This window comes from Mesocricetus auratus, unplaced genomic scaffold (genome assembly GCF_017639785.1).
Source record: "Mesocricetus auratus isolate SY011 unplaced genomic scaffold, BCM_Maur_2.0 Super-Scaffold_100011, whole genome shotgun sequence".
NCBI classification, from domain to species: Eukaryota; Metazoa; Chordata; class Mammalia; order Rodentia; family Cricetidae; genus Mesocricetus; species Mesocricetus auratus.
Window position 1 is genome coordinate 6765678 of NW_024429195.1, and position 18186 is coordinate 6783863.

At 46.5% G+C, this 18186-nt stretch overlaps 1 protein-coding gene across 7 annotated transcripts in view; it reads right to left on the minus strand.

Moving 5' to 3' along the window:
- The window catches only part of Med12l (mediator complex subunit 12L), a 307049-nt gene that overhangs the window by 260334 nt on the left and 28529 nt on the right, over window positions 1-18186 (minus strand). For 5 of the 7 annotated variants that reach the window (XM_040754385.1, XM_040754381.1, XM_040754382.1 and 2 more), the window contains exons 4-6: window positions 16472-16663; window positions 14877-14909; window positions 11787-11946 (exon numbers count right to left, since the gene is read on the minus strand). In XM_040754385.1, coding sequence (XP_040610319.1) covers window positions 11787-11946; window positions 14877-14909; window positions 16472-16663 — 385 coding nt within the window. The remainder of the gene's footprint in view (window positions 1-11786; window positions 11947-14876; window positions 14910-16471; window positions 16664-18186) is intronic. The other 2 variants (XM_040754386.1, XM_040754384.1) reach the window with 1 other exon arrangement.

The window sequence follows — 18186 nt, forward strand, 5'->3', positions numbered from 1 at the left end:
AAATCCCGTCACACAAGAGAATGTCCACCTTGTGCCATCCCCAGTGAATCCGCCCTCCAGTTTGGCTCAGTGGGAAACCCCAGAGGGAGGAAGACTGCAGGGAAACAAAATGGCAGCAGGTGCCAACATCTCATCTCACAGGGCCCTGTCTTTCCACGGAAGAAGGCTTCTTACCAGGTGGTCAGTGCGGAAACCCCATTTTCCGGGCTTAAATAGGAATTCGTGAGGCTAACACACTGCCTTCTATACTAAGGATTCGCCTTAGTTTCTTTGTACTACTGTGCAAAAACAAGGTAGGTATGTCTTTGGGATAAATGAGCTCTAAGATGAAATATGGAAGCAATCCTAGCTTGAAGCCTGTCTCCAGATCAATAAAGTTAGCATGTGCTCTCCTCAGACATTCAAACCGGAAGTAAGCTGGTAGTCTAGATAGGAAACCAAACTGTCAACTGTGTGTTTCACGGGGATTATTTTACAGTCTAAATGCCTTGGTGACATCAGAAATTGCTCGCCATGAAAAGAGGGCCGCTGTTTCTCTTTCGTATTCTGGGATGATAAGAGAAGTTTCAAGAGCATAGCCAACCTCAAAACCTCATGTGGTCCAGGAGAAATGACGGGAGAAGGCAGCAGTGCCCTCAGCAGTTTAACCACAAGGCATTTTAGGCTACTTCTAATCTACCCCTTACTTAAAAAAAAAAAAAAAAGACCTCATCCCTCCATTATGCCATCACTCTTCACCCAACAACTAACACCAGGATTAAAGTCACTCGTGCTGCGCACTGTTGCATTTCTCTTCCTCTCGTCGTCGATGGCACCCTGAGCTTTGCGTAGCTCCTCCGGTGCCCCACATCACCAGTGACAACAGCTCTGTCAACGGCCACCACATCTAACATCCCCGAGCCTGCATCCTCTCCCCGAGCCACGCCGACTGGCTCCACGAGCCCAGACCCACTCCATACACGCGGCAGCGGCCATCACCTCCTGGCAGGGAGCAAAGGAGGCTTCTCCCAGTGGCCCAGGCCCGGGTATCACCCAGCTCCGCTCCCATCAGTGTAAACGAAACGCAGAGGTAAAACCTACGTGGTGACAATGCAGTGCAGAAATGACCGGCTGTGGTGGCTACTCATGAGCCTGCCCCTCACTGCAGCTGCACTGTATTCACACTCTGTGCTTACTGTATGCCACCGACTGCTCTAAACACTTCATTCGTTCATGTTGAGTCATCTCGTTCCTACAGAGTGCCGCCAGCCAACCCCATTTATAGTCAGGGAGCTGGAGGACAGGGCTGTAACCCCAGCGGCAATTGCAAACTCTCTCACAGCTCACCATCCTGAGAGAGAGCACGCATTATCCTCTCCGGCAGACAAGCCCCTCCGCAAGCGGCCTTCAACCCCTGACCCCACAAACTCTCTCACAGCTCGCCATCCTCTATGAGAGAGCACGAAGTATCCTCTCCGGCAGACAAACCCCTCCGCAAGTGACCTTCAACCCCTGACCCGTGTTCAAGCTGAGGCTGACGGACGGCTGTTGCACGAGACGCATTTGCTGACCTGTTCCTCCGCACAAGCATCACCCTGACACTAACAATGCTTCCTACCTGATTAACGTTCCGGCCGCCCTCATCTCCGCCTCCCAGGAAAGCCTCTTCTCTCTAACTGAGTCACTTACTTACGTGACTCTCAACTTCCCAAGTTCTCCCACAGACTTATCCCCCAGGACCGTATTTCATTCATTCTCTATGCGGTACAGGATATGGATTGTGTGGACACATCCCCTCCACCCAAACTGGGAGCAGCTCCAGAGTGAAGTCTACACTCTTCCCCTCTGTCCCCGAGGACCGGCCAGCCCAGGGCCCGAGTATGAGCTTTGGACCCTAATTGTTGAATACTTGAGCTGAAGCTTTGTCCGATATTGACTCACGAGGCTCAAGGAGCCTTCTCAAAAGTGTTCAAACGATAAACCATGGACAAAACATGTGCAAATCCCAGTGGTGTTCGTTAATGAGACGGGAACTATGTTTCCACGGCAGAACCCAGCAATGCTAACAGAGGGCCAACAGTGCTAGTGAGGGACTAGCCATGTCAGGAAAGTGATGACCACGTAAGCATGAGGACCAGAATCTGATCTTCAGAACTCCCTCAAAAACCTGGGCATAATGGCGTGCACTTGGGACCCCAGGCACCCCAGTGCTGTGGCAGCAGAGACAAACAGATCTTTGGGGCTTACAGGACAGGCAGGCTTTCTTAATCAGCTATCTCTAGGTCAATAAGTCCCTGACTTAAGACAAAGTGCATGGTGCCTGAGAACACTTCAGGTTGACGTCAGGCACAGGCACAGACGCACACAGTTCTAGTTTCTGTTGCTGTGATAAAATACTGACAAAAACCAGCTTGAGAAAAAAGGTTTCTTTCATTTACAAGTTAAATCACCGTTGAGGGAAGCCAAGGCAGGAACCTGGAGATAACAGAAAAATGCAAAAGAAGAAAAGTGACTTGTTCAGCTACCTCTCTTATACAGTCCAGGCCCAGGGATGGCACCAACCAGAGAGGGTGGGCCAGGCCCTTCTCTGTCAATTAGCAATTAAGAAAATGCCCCCCCACACACACACACGCTCACACTCTTCAGCACACTGGCCTCAGAACACTGGCTCTTGCCCTAGTTCATAAACACATAAGACACTATTTGTTTTGATGGCATCAATGAAAACAACAAATGTTGCAGCTGTGATTAGCCAGTTCAGCAGGAAGACAACAGCTCAAAGGTAGTAGATAAAAATCTTAACTGTTTAGAAAAAAAAACTAGGTCTGCTAATCATTTTGAATACTATCGTAGTAGCTCTGTTAGAGATCTAGCTTTTCATTCATAACTATTAGTTGGCCTCGAGCTCACAGAGATCAGTCTTCCTCTACCACCAAAGTGCTGGAAATAAAGGCACACAGCATCATGCGTGATAATAAATGTTTTATTTCTGATGTCCTCTCCCTCAAGTGACACTGCCCTACAATTTGCTATCTTTCCCTAAATGTATTCAACTATGAGGCTCCTTTATTTTGTTTTATTCTAGTTTTTAGGTCTCATAAAGACTAAGAATTACAATCTTGCAGACACTGAGTAAGTCTTGCTAGCACAAACTCCCCAGGACCACAACCCACTTAATCTATCGTGACGGTCTGAATAAGAACAGCCCCCATAGACTCATATGTCTGAATGCTTAGTACCAGGGGGGTGTAGCTATTTGAAACCACTTGGATGCGTAGCCTTTCTGGAATATGTGTGGCCTTGCTCGGGTAAGCATGTTCTGGGGTGGGCTTTGAGGTTTCAAACGCCCAAGACGCTGACGTATCTATCTCATCTATCTCTGTCTGTCTCTCTGTCCTTCTCTGTGTGTCTGTCTGTGTCTGTGTCTCTCTGTCTCTGTCCAGTATGCAGCTCTCAGGCACCAAGCCTGCCTGCCACCATGCTCCCACCATGGTGATAATGGGCTAGACCTCTGAAACTGTAAGCCAGCCCCCCCCCATTAAACGTTTTCTCTTGTAAGTGTTGCCCTGGTGATGGTTTCTCTTCACAGGAATAGAACAGTGCCTAAGACATCTATATATCAGATCTATACCCTACACATAATCAGTGTGTTGCCTCACTGTTGCTGAACGCCCACTTTAGGGAAAAAAACGCTTCTCCCAATGAAATTAAACAGCACTGCTTTATAGCTCTGTTTATGTTTCTATTACAAAGGGATAAAAGTCATTTCTATTGAAAACACTCTACAAATCCTAAAAAAAGTCATCGAGACGATGACAGTGACAATTGATAGTCAATCTTGCCCCAACCATGCTGAACGATTCTTTTCACTATCAAAGCAAGAACACAGAAAGTTAATTCTGAAAGTTAATCTTCCCACGTGCATTCAATCTCATCCAAAGCCACACACGCTGAGTGTTTGCTTGGCTATACAGCTTTCTTGGAGTGTGAACCTTGCTTGCATGACCGTGTCGATGCAGGCAAGCGCTTCTAAATGTTCTGTGTAATCAGAGAAGCTGAAGACAATGGGCAAACACAAGAGGACATCACACGTAGCAAGGTCACAGCAAAACAAGGTCAGGCATTTGAAAATGTAGTTGTTCCATACAGTACACACGGCATATTACACTTGCATGTTACAATTACATACAAGGAGGTTCCCCATGCCTGGCCAAGTGACTCTACGTGGGAGGGAACCCACTGGGAATGTGGTCACTGTGGGGATCTCCAAGTCAAGCGTTCAGCCTGAGGAAGCAGCCACCAGGCGTCAGGAAGATGGCTCCTGGGCACCTCACTGACCCCACACTCAGCACACACAGGGTTAACTGTGACCACACTCAGCACACAGGAGTTAACTATGACCCCACACTCAGCACACAGGGGTTAACTGTGACCCCACACTCAGCACACAGGGGTTAACTGTGACCACACTCAGCACACAGGGTTAACTGTGACCACACTCAGCACACAGGGGTTAACTGTGACCCCACACTCAGCACACAGGGTTAACTGTGACCACACTCAGCACACAGGGTTAACAGTGACCACACTCAGCACACACAGGGTTAACTGTGACCACACTCAGCACACACAGGGTTAACTGTGACCACACTCAGCACACAGGGTTAAATGTGACCACACTCAGCACACACAGGGTTAACTGTGACCCCACACTCAGCACACAGGGTTAACTGTGACCCCACACTCAGCACACAGGGGTTAACTGTGACCCCACACTCAGCACACAGGGTTAACTGTGACCCCACACTCAGCACACAGGGTTAACTGTGACCCCACACTCAGCACACAGGAGTTAACTGTGACCCCACACTCAGCACACAGGAGTTAACTGTGACCCCACACTCAGCACACAGGGGTTAACTGTGACCCCACACTCAGCACACAGGGTTAACTGTGACCCCACACTCAGCACACAGGGTTAACTGTGACCACACTCAGCACACAGGGTTAACTGTGACCACACTCAGCACACAGGGGTTAACTGTGACCACACTCAGCACACAGGGGTTAACTGTGACCCCACACTCAGCACACAGGAGTTAACTGTGACCCCACACTCAGCACACAGGGTTAACTGTGACCCCACACTCAGCACACAGGGGTTAACTGTGACCACACTCAGCACACAGGGGTTAACTGTGACCCCACACTCAGCACACAGGGTTAAATGTGACCACACTCAGCACACAGGGTTAACTGTGACCCCACACTCAGCACACAGGGGTTAACTGTGACCACACTCAGCACACAGGGTTAACTGTGACCCCACACTCAGCACACAGGGGTTAACTGTGACCCCACACTCAGCACACAGGGGTTAACTGTGACCCCACACTCAGCACACAGGGGTTAACTGTGACCCCACACTCAGCACACAGGGTTAAATGTGACCACACTCAGCACACAGGGTTAACTGTGACCACACTCAGCACACAGGGTTAACTGTGACCCCACACAGGCGTCAGCTTCCACCTGCTTTATCAATCTATTCCACGCACTGATTTGGAATCCAAGGCATAAACAGGAAGGAAATGTTTGGGATGGAAATTGACTAAACAATGCCCCAATTTCTTATAATTCTCAACTCCGTAAAGACTCATAACCACTCAGATTGAAGCTCAACTCTGTATATAACGGATGACTCCACAAAAAAAAAAAGTGGTATGTCAAGAAAGAAAAATTCGTTCTGTAGAGCTGGTGAAAGGCTGTGCTGTGTCTTGATGGGATGATACTCTCTAGCTTATATCCTCACCGGCTGGATTTTAGAGCATTAGTAAAAACTAAAAAAGAGTTGTGATCTGTGTTGTTCACCCATTGTTACTAACTTTATCAGATCAATGAGACCCAGAGCCTGAATTTACCACAAACCAGACTGACTGTGCACCGATCGCTCAGCGTGCTGCTATGGTGGAGGACCTGCATTGGATGTTGCTCGTGTGGTCAGTCCCTACACAGATGGAGTCAGCATTAACTGTGGTTGCCCTCAGAGGAGGCAAAGACACAAGGTATGAGCGGTTGCTTAATACACAACCCAGTCCTTGTTGGAGAAAGGGTGAGACAAGTAAATCAAAGTGGGAAAAGCCTAGATTTTCAGTTTCAGTGAAAATAAGGAGCCGTGATGACCTCCCAAGAACCGTACCTTTGTGAGAGGTAACGCAGCATTTTTCCCTTGACTGGATCACAGCCCCTGAAGAACTGCTGAAGAAAGGTGTCATGCAGCCCACCACGATGCCATTCAGATACCAGAGGAGGCCTCCTGGGCCTGCAGCTACCCAGAAAGACACCAGGGGGTGTGAAGGGAGTAGACAGCAGGGCAGGTGACAACGATGACACAGGGGGACTTTCAGCAGACCCAGCCAGCATGCTGGACACGGGGACCCACCAAAGTGCATCCGGAGCTAGGCTGACGTGGCTCTTAAACTTGGGACTCCTTGTATTTAATGTGCATGATGGGGGAAGAGAGCATCACAGCAGAAAAATAATATGGAACATGTTATGCTCTGGTGTGACGGTCTGGATGACACTGCGCCCCACAGGCCCATGTCTGAATGCTTGTTCCACAGATGGTGGAGCAGTTTGGGGAGGATTGGGGGTGTGACCTTGTTAGAAGGGGTGTGTCATGGGGGGATGAGCTTTAAAAAGTCCTGTCATTCCCAGGTAGCGCTCTCTCTCTCTCTCTCTCTCACTCTCTGTCTCTGTCTGTCTGTCTCTGTCTCTGTCTCTGTCTCTCTGTCTCTCTGTCTCTCTGTCTCTCTGTCTCTCTCTCATGCCTCTCTCCATGCCTCTCTCTCACGCCTCTCTCCATGCCCACCTTGTGCTGTCTCAACACATGCCATGCAGCTGCTACTCCAGCACCACGCCCGCCCGCCTGACTGGTGCCATGCTCCCCGGTGATCATGGACTCTTAACTTTTTATACTTAAGCCTCATGTTCTACGAAGTGAGCTGCCCAGGCACCTCTTTCATACGTTTATCAGTTATGGATTAAGATGAATATTGGCAAGAATAATTAAATAATGAAACTCTGCATGCATGTCTGTGCATGAGTGCATGTGTGTATACGTAATGGAGTAGTCCCGTCAGTTAGTATAGCTAGTAGCGCCGCAAGTTTCAAGGATTATGAATTGAAGAAAAAAAAATAACATAATCCTGTACTGATTCTTTGGGAATTTCATATCATATACCCCAATCCCGGTCACCTCTCAGCCCCTTTACATCCTCACTCACCCCTGCAGCATCCTCCCCCCAAAAGTCCCTCCAGAGAATGAATTAAACAAAACAAACCAAAAACCTCTATTGTGGGATAATCATTTTGTATACTATGAGGATGTGTCCTTGCCAAGGTACCTTCTGTCTCGTTTAATAAAGAGCTGAATGTCTAATAGCTAGGCAGGAGAGGACAGACAGGATTTCCAGGGAGAAAGAGGAAGAGGAGATTAATCTAGGTGTGCAGAGAGGTCAGTGAGACATAGACCAAGTAGGATACAGAATGGAGGAAAGGTATAAAAGCTGTGTGGCAGAATGTAGATAAACAGAAGTAAGTGCCTCAAAAATCTACACAAAGAACAACTTCAGAGATACTAGCGGAGATGGTCCAGCTTCACAGACTATCCAGCCAGGACTTCATATAAGCCCTGCAATTTCCCATCACACAGAGACTAAACAAAAATAACACAGTTAGCTATCCCAGGACTTGACCATTATCCCAATTTTCTCAGGGTTCCCTAAAGATGTCATCATCCCCGAACAACAGGAAACAGTCTAAAGAACACAATACCAACATTCCCAAGAGGTGGGGTGGGTGGGTTTTGGTCATTCAGTGGGTTATAAATGTTCATCACCATTTAGTGGGGGTGGTTTCAAGTTATTACTGGTAATGGTCAGGAAAACAACTAAACAGAACACATTAGATTCAGAGATCTCTTTCTGAAAAGAAAAAAAGAGAAAATTATTGACTACTTTTAAACAACAAAAAAAGCAACTACTAATCTCAAATATTTTACATTGGCATGGATTTTTGAATACTGATACAAATTTATCACACTGTGCATATGTTTCTACTCTTGTTTAAGACATTGTACCTGGGACTGGAGAGATGGCTCAGAGGTTAAGAGCACTGACTGCTCTTCCAGAGGTCCTGAGTTAAATTCCCAGCAACCACATGATGGCTCACAACCATCTAAAGTAAGATCTGGTGCCCTCTTCTGGCATGCAGGCAAACATACAATGTGTATGTAACAAATAAAATCTTAAAAAAAAAGACACTGTGCCTATGCAGTTCATTTTAAAAATGTAAAGTTATAGTCCTGAGAGGCTATCATTACAAACTGTTTAGGATAATTGAAAAACTCAGGTTAAGTAGTTAGTCTTCTATAACAATAAAAAAATTTAGTCACGTCAGCCATGCTCTCAGGATTAAACAGATAACAGTTAGGCAGATGGTCTTCAAACACTTCAGAGACCTAAACAGTATGGCATTTAAGATGTTTTCATAGTGTAAGGCTTTCCATGACAGTGAGACACGTCTGCTCCTGGAAGCGCCTATCGACTCCAAAGGACCTCCATGTGGTATTTGCTTTCAATGTGTCAAAGCTAGCCACTGGGCAAGAAACTGCCCTTGCCTCTACTGCTGGCAGTAGCTTTCAAAGTTGGACAAGAAGGACACCAAAGAAGGTAACTGTCAAACTTTGCCAAGACAAGGTAGGACATTCCTCCAAATTCCTGTTTCACAGAAAAATCTGTCATATATTCTAGGCCTGCCGGCCAGAGATGGGTGCCCCAACATTGCAGAGGACCCTTGGGTGACTGTCCAGGCAGCCAGCTGTCTCTGTCGTTTCTACAGTTTTGGAAGTTGTTTGCTCTGCACTTCCTGTTTACTCAGGTAGTGTTATGTCCTTCTTGGGTCTCTGACGGGAACTCAAGTCTAGATAGTTATACCATTTTGTTACCAAATTTAAAAAATTCTTTCAAAAGAGATGTAAAGTTTATGAAGGTTGAGAGACATAAAAACAGTAAGTCATTTATCTAAGAAAATATTTTAAGGTCTAAAGGATATTCTTAGGTTGGTAATACGAGTTATTATAGAAAGCAGTTTATAGGGATTCAAGATACGATAGATAATGGGAGTATTTTCTCTGAATTTGGGCTGGACATAGTGAATGTAATTCTTACCTGATAAATGTTCTCACTGTATAAAGTTTTACTGTGTTAGGGTTAAAGCCTATCCTTTTTATGTAGACAAAAGGAAGGAAATGTGTGGGATAATCTTTCTGTCCACTGTGAAGATGTGTCTTTGCCAAGGTGTTTTCTGACGGGTTTAATAAAGAGCCGAATGGCTGATAGCTAGGCAGGAGAAGACAGACGGGGGGGGGGGGGGGGGGTAAAGGAGATGAATCTAGGTGCATGGAGATGCTAACAAAATGCAAGCCAAGTCAGACAGACAGAATGGAGGAGAGGTTTTAAAAAAAAAGTCACATAACAAGACATAGGTTAATAGAAACAGGTTAACTTAAGTTGTAAGAGTTAGCTGGGGACAAGCCTAAGCTACAGGCCAAGCTTTCATAACTTTTCAGTCTCTGTGTCATTATCTGTGATCTGGCGATCCCGAAAGAAAGTCAAACAAAACACCTCGCTCCTCCATCTTTCCAATTCCTCTTCATCCATGCTGGTGTCACTGGGCACTACGGTATGTCACACAGTATACACCCGTTTATCCAATCCACCGCCAACATCAACAACGTTCATGGCACTGAGTCACTGGTGTGGTTCAAGGCCTCTGGCACAGCATCATCAGTGGACCCTCACCAAAACTCCTCTCAGATATCCTGCTGCTGCCCTAAGTCATGGGGAGCCGGAAGTTATTGCTCCACAGGACCAATCCCTTCACGAGCTCCGGCAGGACACAGATGGGGTCGATGACAGGATGGGCCAACCTAAGGCCCAGGATGCAGATCTGGGTGACAGCTGTGCTAGTCAGCTTGGACCACTGGGTCCACCCCCACCTCGGGTGAGGAGCAGAGCCAGCTCTCCTAGACCTGTGACATCAGGGCCAGCTCTTTCACGCCCCTGGTGAGGGGTGGGACCATCTCTTCCGAGTGTGGGAGCCAGCTCTCCCATGGGAGATTGGCCAGCTCTGCTGTCATGTCCAGCGAGGGGCAAGACTGGCTGTCCCAGGGCCAGTGATGGGCAGGGCCAGCTCGGCATGGTCCTTTGATTTTTAACATGAACCATTCTTATGACCCCCTGTGGGAACGCAGGCCATGGACATCATCACAGACCCCAAACACAGGTACACAGCCCCAGATGTGGCTGGCCCTTGGCAGTCCAGGACCCCTGTGGCAGCCCAGGCCACTCAGATTAGTATGGCCCCAGCAGCAACAAGACACCAACCTGGTCTCAGGTAACTTGTCCAGACCCCGGGCATCTACACAGCCCTCAGTGGTAACAAGAGCTATGGATATCAACTCAGAACCTTGGCTGCTGCTGGGTCACAGAGGCCCAGATGTGGCCCTAGGCAGCAGCCCAGACTTGAACGACACCATGGCCTTGGGTGGCAACACCGGCCAACCAGATTGGCATGTCCCCAGTGGCACAGCCCTCAGACAGAATTGGAGAGGGAATAAAGAAAAAAAGGAAAGAAACCTGGTTTCTCTGTGTAACAGCCCTGGCTGTCCTGGAACTTGTTTTGCAGACCAGCCTGACTTCAAACTCACAGAGATCCACTTGCCTCTGCCTCCCAAGCACTGGGATTAAAGGGGCATGCCACCCCCACCTGGCACGGGGGAGATTTTAAAAGCATATACGCACACAAAATGGCATCATACATATACAAACATAAATGCCTAGTTATTCATTTCCTCATTTTAAAAATTGCTAGACAACCTCTGTAAGCCGGGTACCATCTCGTGAGAGACCAGCACTGAGAAAAATCAGGATGAAATTCAGCTGTGAACAAACCCAAAATTCCCATGCAGCCTTCACAGTACAGTTGGGGTGGATGAATACAGATGACCGGTAAGCTAACAGCTAACGTCACGGGCGGTATTAGCAACCGCCAATCACACAAAGAGCCAGGCGGCGGCAGCTTTAGGCAGCGCGGTCCCGGGGTTCACTGAGCGATTGCCGTGTGGAGCCAGGGGGGCACACACGTGGGCATCTACGGCAGGGAGGATCAGTGTCCACCTGCTTCGGTGCAAGGCTTAAAGCCAGAAAAGGCAGGCAGGCAGGCAGGCAGGCAGGCTGCTGGTGCTGGCCAAGGGAGGAGGAAACGGTGAGTAGGACAGTTGCTCATGAATGGGTTTCGAGCACCGGAGAGGCATGATTTCTGTTCCAGCCGGATCCCTCTGGCTACAATGCAGAAAGCTTAACAAGCATCAGCTGTCATGGCACGGGCATGTAGTACCCACCACAAAAGAGGCAGTGAGCATTGGGAAGGAGGGAGTAGCCAACAGCCGTCCGTTTGGACTTAAGGCTCCTCGCTTGGAGGGAAACCACGCACGGAAGCCAGGGAGGGACTGCTTCTGTCCAGACGAGAGACGAAGGTCTGACCAGCACCTCCACGGCTGAGCTACCGCAGAGGTCAACACAGGGCAAACTCACGGAAGCGTCGACAGTGGGTGGCTTTCGGCTGCACCCTAGACTTTCTCAGTACTCACCGCGCTGGGGATGCCGAGTTCTGAGAGGGTGCAGGCGGCAATCACTTGGAGAGTGGAGAGGGAAACGGAAAACACCGCACGTAGCCTCACTTACCCAAATTGGGATCCGGAGCCTGGCGTTTCTTAATTTTAGCTTCAGAAATAGCGGAGTAATAGGCACAAGTCATCTTGATCAGCCACGTTGCTCGAACCATTGGCACAGAGTACTTAGCTAAATATGCAAAAACGTCCTCTTTTTTACTAAGGATGGGGACCTATAAAAGCAATAACACAGAGCAATCACACACTATCGAACTGCCAGGCAAACTTACAGAGAATGAAACAGGAAAAGGGCTGGAAGTTATTTGCTGCTACGAGGAAGAGAAAGTGTGTCTGACACCTTTTCAAGCAGCGCATGTGTTTTTTAAAGGGGGAAGGAACTTTAAGCCAGTTTTCGTTAAGAAACAAAAATCAAAATTGTGTTTACCATGTGGCAAAGTGGTTATCAGCTGTGCCTTCTTATTTATAAAACAAAGTCTTGTCACATTCTCAAATGAGGAAAGTTATCTGCCTTATGAATACACGGGGGGAAGGGGGATAATTTCCTGGTACTCTTCCAAATGATTTATCTCAAAATTGGATGGGAAAGACCAGATCAGACAGGATTTGTCGCCATTCTGCATTTTATCCACGGACACTTTTCTGTATGAGGCTTTCTAACTAACTGCAGCGTTTCACAAAAGCAACAATTTCCGGAAACTTATCTGAAAGTGACTTTAGCCCAAAATATTAATTAGAGTCTAAAATGATGGATCAGTGAATCTGCCTAACACACACTGAGCTACAATAGCTGGGCAATTAACTCGCTGGCTGAAGTAGACACTTGAGGCTGTTAATTATTTCTCCAAGACCACAAAGGTACAATTCAGCAAATTAATATCCAAGTGTACCAGTAGATGGCTTGAAAGAGTTAATTCGCTCTTCCCGAGCACCTCATAAACATCCTATGAACAAGCCTGTTAGTCTATGTAGTCTATCCAATGTACGAACACAGCGGAAAAAGGCAGCAAGGGTACGTTTGTTACAATGCAGCATAAGGAGCATGCACTCCTTACGCCACAGCAGGGTGACCGCTTCTGTAAAACTAGGCTTTTCCCAGCCAAGCCCATCACTCTCCAGCTGTTTGTGAATTCTGATGATACCAATCCCATGCACCTCACACAGTGGGTATTCTGGTTTCTTTTTAATGTGTGTAAAAATTATAGCAATAAGGATTTTGTCACCAGATTAGGGATTTGTTTATACTAGCCCAAGTGTTTTAATCCCATGGATTTGGCCCCTTCAAAAGAAGACACTGGAACCGAGCCATGGATAAAGAAACCTGATCTCTCTCTCTCTACCCCAAAAGTCAAAGTTGAATTTAGGTTGCAAAAGCTTCGCTTCAAATCTGCCAATTCATATAGCAGAGGATTTTTCTACTAGCTGTGATCCCTAGAATTAAAAAGTTTTAAGGAATATACATATATATACATATGTACATGCATACATACATATGTATATAACTCTCCTAAAAACAAGCTATTTCAGTTGGTTCTCTCCAAAGAAACACTGAGCTGTTCCAATGCTGAAGGAACACTTGCCTGCCTTGGTCAATGGGGTGTAGTGTGTTCACACTGTATTTACAGAAAACTGAAGACTTTCTGATCAGGGGCATTTGCTGCCTTGTGTGCTGAATTTAGAACATCGCTCCCCATGACACAGAAAACTACACTGCACGAGCAAACTAACAGGAGGCAAAAAAAAAAAAAAAAATATGTGGGCTAAAGCTTCATCTCAAAACAACACAGCGGGGCATTCTCATGAGAAAAACGTCCCGCAAGTTTAGAATTCATGGAACTCGGTCTCTGTTTTTACTAGCATTTAAGACAGAGACAAGAAAAACGCAGGGTCAGACATCCGGCTCAAGACCTGATGCTTGTCACTAGAATACAAAATGTGGAGCTAGTAGCTTAAATTGTACCAGTCCAGGTCAGCTGGCCTTTCATCCGTACACACGGAAAAGACGTCAGAGCAAAGCCTAAAAACGCAGATAAATGCAAAGTTCAAGTTGGCTTCTCCAAAGAGTCCTGTTAATAGTATCTTTCATAGATGACCAAAGGATTTCTTTAAATGGCAACTGTTAAGAGGGGAAAAAGGCAAACGGTTGAAATTTTTGAAATGTTTAGATAAAATAGAATACAAAACTGAGTCACAGATCTTACATAAACAGCACAGGACAAAACAGTGAAACCTTGAGTTGAGTCAAGACAGGGTTGCGATATCCAAACAAACAGATGTGAAGAGAATTACTTGATTAAGTGAGAAGATATATAGAGATGGTTTTGTACAATCTGCAGTTTGGGCCAACTTGGGGAGGAAATGATGTTTTCTAGTGATTCTTCTTTTATAGTGATGAATTCTATTTTTTCAGTAAAACGCCTGACATAAACTTGAGACACTGAATTTGGGCAATCACTGGGCAGTATTTTAGCTTCTAGATCAATCTAGAGCTGAAAAGGAAGTTGAGATGCTAAGTGTGTGCTTCTTGCATGTACACAAGGCTATCTATTGCTAACAAGTCTCCCTTGGATGCTCACCACCATCGACATCTTCCGTTATCTTATGGGGACCAGAAGGAAGGGAATTCTCAGACCACAGTAGCCAAGGGCACCTGCATAAACAGGTAAGAGCTAGCCAACTGTTCAAGAGTTAGAAGAATATCCCTGGTTGCCACAATTTTCCTCTTACAAATCGAGTAATGGTGAGGACTGAATGAAAAGTCCTTTCCAGGCACCTCGAGAGTGCTGCTTAACTTTAGACTACTGGGAAGCCATGCCGGACACATAGTCCGTCCCATGTAGGAAACTATTCTAACAGCTGGGGAAGAGCTGGAAGATGACTCCAGATCACAGCACCGTTCCCTGCCTTAAGCCCACTTACACATAAACATCAGAAATTGACTAAGTGGCTGAATATGAAGACCATGTAGAGAATCTGGTCCTTTACCCAAATCTGCAAGAGCTTTTGCCATTTTCAAAAAGGATGAAATTCTGAGAAGATGAGAAGAAGGGACTCCCGGAATGCCTAACACATGAATACATCAGAGTCAATGTTTTATAGAGAAAAAAAATGTCTGTGTTTGCAAAGAATTAATGCCAGAGCTTACCTGAGGGACACCTGACTTGGCCAGGGGCAGCTCCTAATAAAGAAAGAAGAACAATGGCTAATACGGCACACCATGAGTCATCGCCCTCTTAAAAGACAAGAGACCCCTGCACCCGTAAAGCACGGAAACCAATTCCTTATCAATAGTCGCTTTAAGAAAGCATCCCAAAAGTATTCTTAGAGCGGTTAACAAGGGGAAACTTTAAAGGACACCCAGCTGACAGCACAGAGGAGAGGCTGTGGATCGGTGTCAAAAGCCTTCAAACTCTGCAGGATGCTCTTTGGCTCGCATGGCCTTCGGGGACAATCAATCCGTGGGCCACGGTGAGACCACAGACAGAGATTAGCACGGGGCAAGAAGTGCTCCAGCCCCGCAGGTCAGGCAGGTTGAGACAGTGGCACTAACTCTGTGGGAAGAGTTGGTCACACTTAAACAAGTGTTCTTCAAAGGCTCCAAGTGCCTTTCGCTTCTATTATCTATCTATTCTATTATCTACCTATCTATCTACATATCTATCTATATATCTATCTTCTACCTACCTATATCTATCTATCGTCTATGAGAGGCATGCAGTATCAAGATATTATAGCAAAATAAAGCCAATGGAGGATGCAGGCACTATTTTCAAAGAGTCGCTTTCAAAAACAAACAGGCAAGTATCCCGAGGCATCCTCTTCTGGGCTGGCATACTTAGAACAGAAGACCGGCAGCTCCTAAAACTCGGGGACTCCAGGGGAGATGAGAAGAGACATCTGGGACTACCTCAAGGGCATACAAGAAGTCACAGATAAAGACTAAGAGGGAGACTTCTAACTTCTTTGAAACTTTCAAAGGACATCTTGCATTGTTCTGACCACAAGATTGTTAAACCTATATATGGACTATTCCCACTGAAGAGAATTTCTAGAGATAAAGATTTTTAAAAGAACCTCCAATCACTCCACACACATCCTTGTTTAAAAAAAAAACCCCAGGAAGTTATAAATAAATTTGCCTGTTTTGTTTAAAATATTTTTTTCATACTACAAAGCACACCCAGAATAAAACTCTTCATCTTGCTTGACAGTAAGACTTAGCATAAAGGCATTTTGCGTGTGTGTGTGTGTGTGTGTGTGTGTGTGTGTGTGTGTGTGTGTGTGTGTGTGTGTGTGTGTAACTCCCAAGTGCTGGACAGGAGCCTGGGATGGGTATTTTGTATTTTGACAGACAAGGGAATAATCTCAAAGGGATCTTTTTTGCCATATCTTAGACATCTTGATTTAAGAAAAGTAAAAGTGTAACGGGAAAAAAAATGAAGCCTTATTGCCTGCTTTTATACTTCAAGATTATGCTTAAGTCCACCTAAAGTGCTTCTATCCTAAGAAGATCCTCTAGGCTCTCAGGCGCCCCAAGCACCCCGTGTAATCCAAACCTAGAGGGAAGGAGGCAAGAACAGCGCTCTCTGCTGGTGTGGGCCTGCAGCTGAGCGTGCGGCCTGCAGCGAGCGCCCGGCCTGCGCAGGAACCAGGGGAAAGTAAATGCACGTGAACATCGTGTCAAACAGCTTCACCTAACAAAACTTGTAACTGTAACAACGGAAGAAAAACGCTCGGTACCTTTTTTGCCAAAACAGCAAGTGGCTTATTTCCAGCTAGGTCAGAGAACCAACTGTGAATGGCGCTCTGAGACCGAGCAGTGACCAGCCAATAGTTATCTTTGGCATTCACTTGGGGCTTCTTCTTGCCGGTGTCCTGGAAAGTGTTAAGCTTCAGTTTCTCGGCCAATATGCTGCTGAAATAGGCGCCGATCTGCAGAAGAGACGGAGACGAGAGACAGTGCGTAAGGACGGTGTGCAGCAGCTACCTTAGCAGTGCAGATTTTCACCTTGACTTCTCAGTAAGAGCTCTACACGGCCCACCAGAGAACAAAATAAAGGCAAAACCGGACTTCCAGACAGTAAGTCCTGAAGCCCGATGGCGTGATCGCTGTCCAGTCACACAATGCAGAACTCACGCAGCACCTCTTGCCCCATTGACCCCCAAACAGCAGCAAAAGAAGAGAGAAACAAAGGAGTCTCTGGGGGCACGGAGCTAATTCCATCAGGACGAACTCTCTCCTTTGCCAGGCTGCACACCGCACAGCAGAGAGAGTGAGCCCCACCCCACACAGGGGCTCACTGGAGCAGGGAGAGAGCCTGGGAATGGAGGAGAGCATTCTTCCTGTTTCATCCTAACAGCGCGTGCTTTTAGCAAGGAAGTTCCACGTTAACACCTGAGGTTACTTCCTTAAAGAACCTAGAGCAATTCATTTGAAAGGAAAATTGCAAAAGGCAGAGGTAAACTAGGTGCCCGGATATCCTATCGTTTCGTGTCATCTACAGTTTAGGGTGGGCAAGGAGCAGGATGGGGAGGTGGCCACGGGCAGCGGGGCGGGGACAGATTCAGTAAACCCATAGGAGACCTGTTAAGAGTTTGCAAGAATCCAGAAGGGTTCCCATTTTGTTTCACGAGAGTCTTTCTATCATATGATGCAAACAATTTCCAAGAACCACCCACCGACAGTTAGCAAACAGTAGCAATTTAAGTGAGATAAGGCGGATACTCTGGAAAAATCCAAAAGTCAAAGTCCCACCTTAGTTAAAAGTCAGAGTAAGGGGGCTGGAGAGATGGCTCAGAGGTTAAGAGCACTGACTGCTCTTCCAGAGGTCCTGAGTTCAATTCCCAGCAACCCCGTGGTGGCTCACAACCATCCATAATGAGATCTGGTGCCCTCTTCTGGCGTGCAGACATAAATGGAGGCAGAATGTTATTTTCATAATAAATAAATACATCTTTTAAAAAAAGTCAAAGTAAATCTCACACATGGCCTGACCCCCATTTGACTGGTGCCTTTAGTGGAGATTATCCTCAGGACAAAAAGCTAGCACAACTTCTTTGTATAATATGAACAGAAGCTCCCTGAGTTGAAAAACGGTAAAAAAAAAAAAAAAAAAAAAAAAACTGTGGTGGTTTGAATAAGCATGCCCCCCACAGGCTTCTGGATTTGAATGCTTGAGTCATTGGGAAGTATCACTACCTGAGAGGGATTAGGGTTAGGAGGTGTGGCCTTGCTGGAGGAAGTCTGTCACTGAAGGTGGGCTTTGAAGTTGTAAAAAGCCCATGTCAAGCCCTAAGTCTCTCTCTCTGCCGATGGGTCGTGATGTGGGTCTCAGCTATCACTCCAGTGCTCATCTGCATACCACCGGGCTCCTTGCCACGATAAAAATGGACTTAACCTCTGAACTGTAAGCCAGTGCCAACTAAATGCTTTGTTTTATAAGAGCTACCGTGGT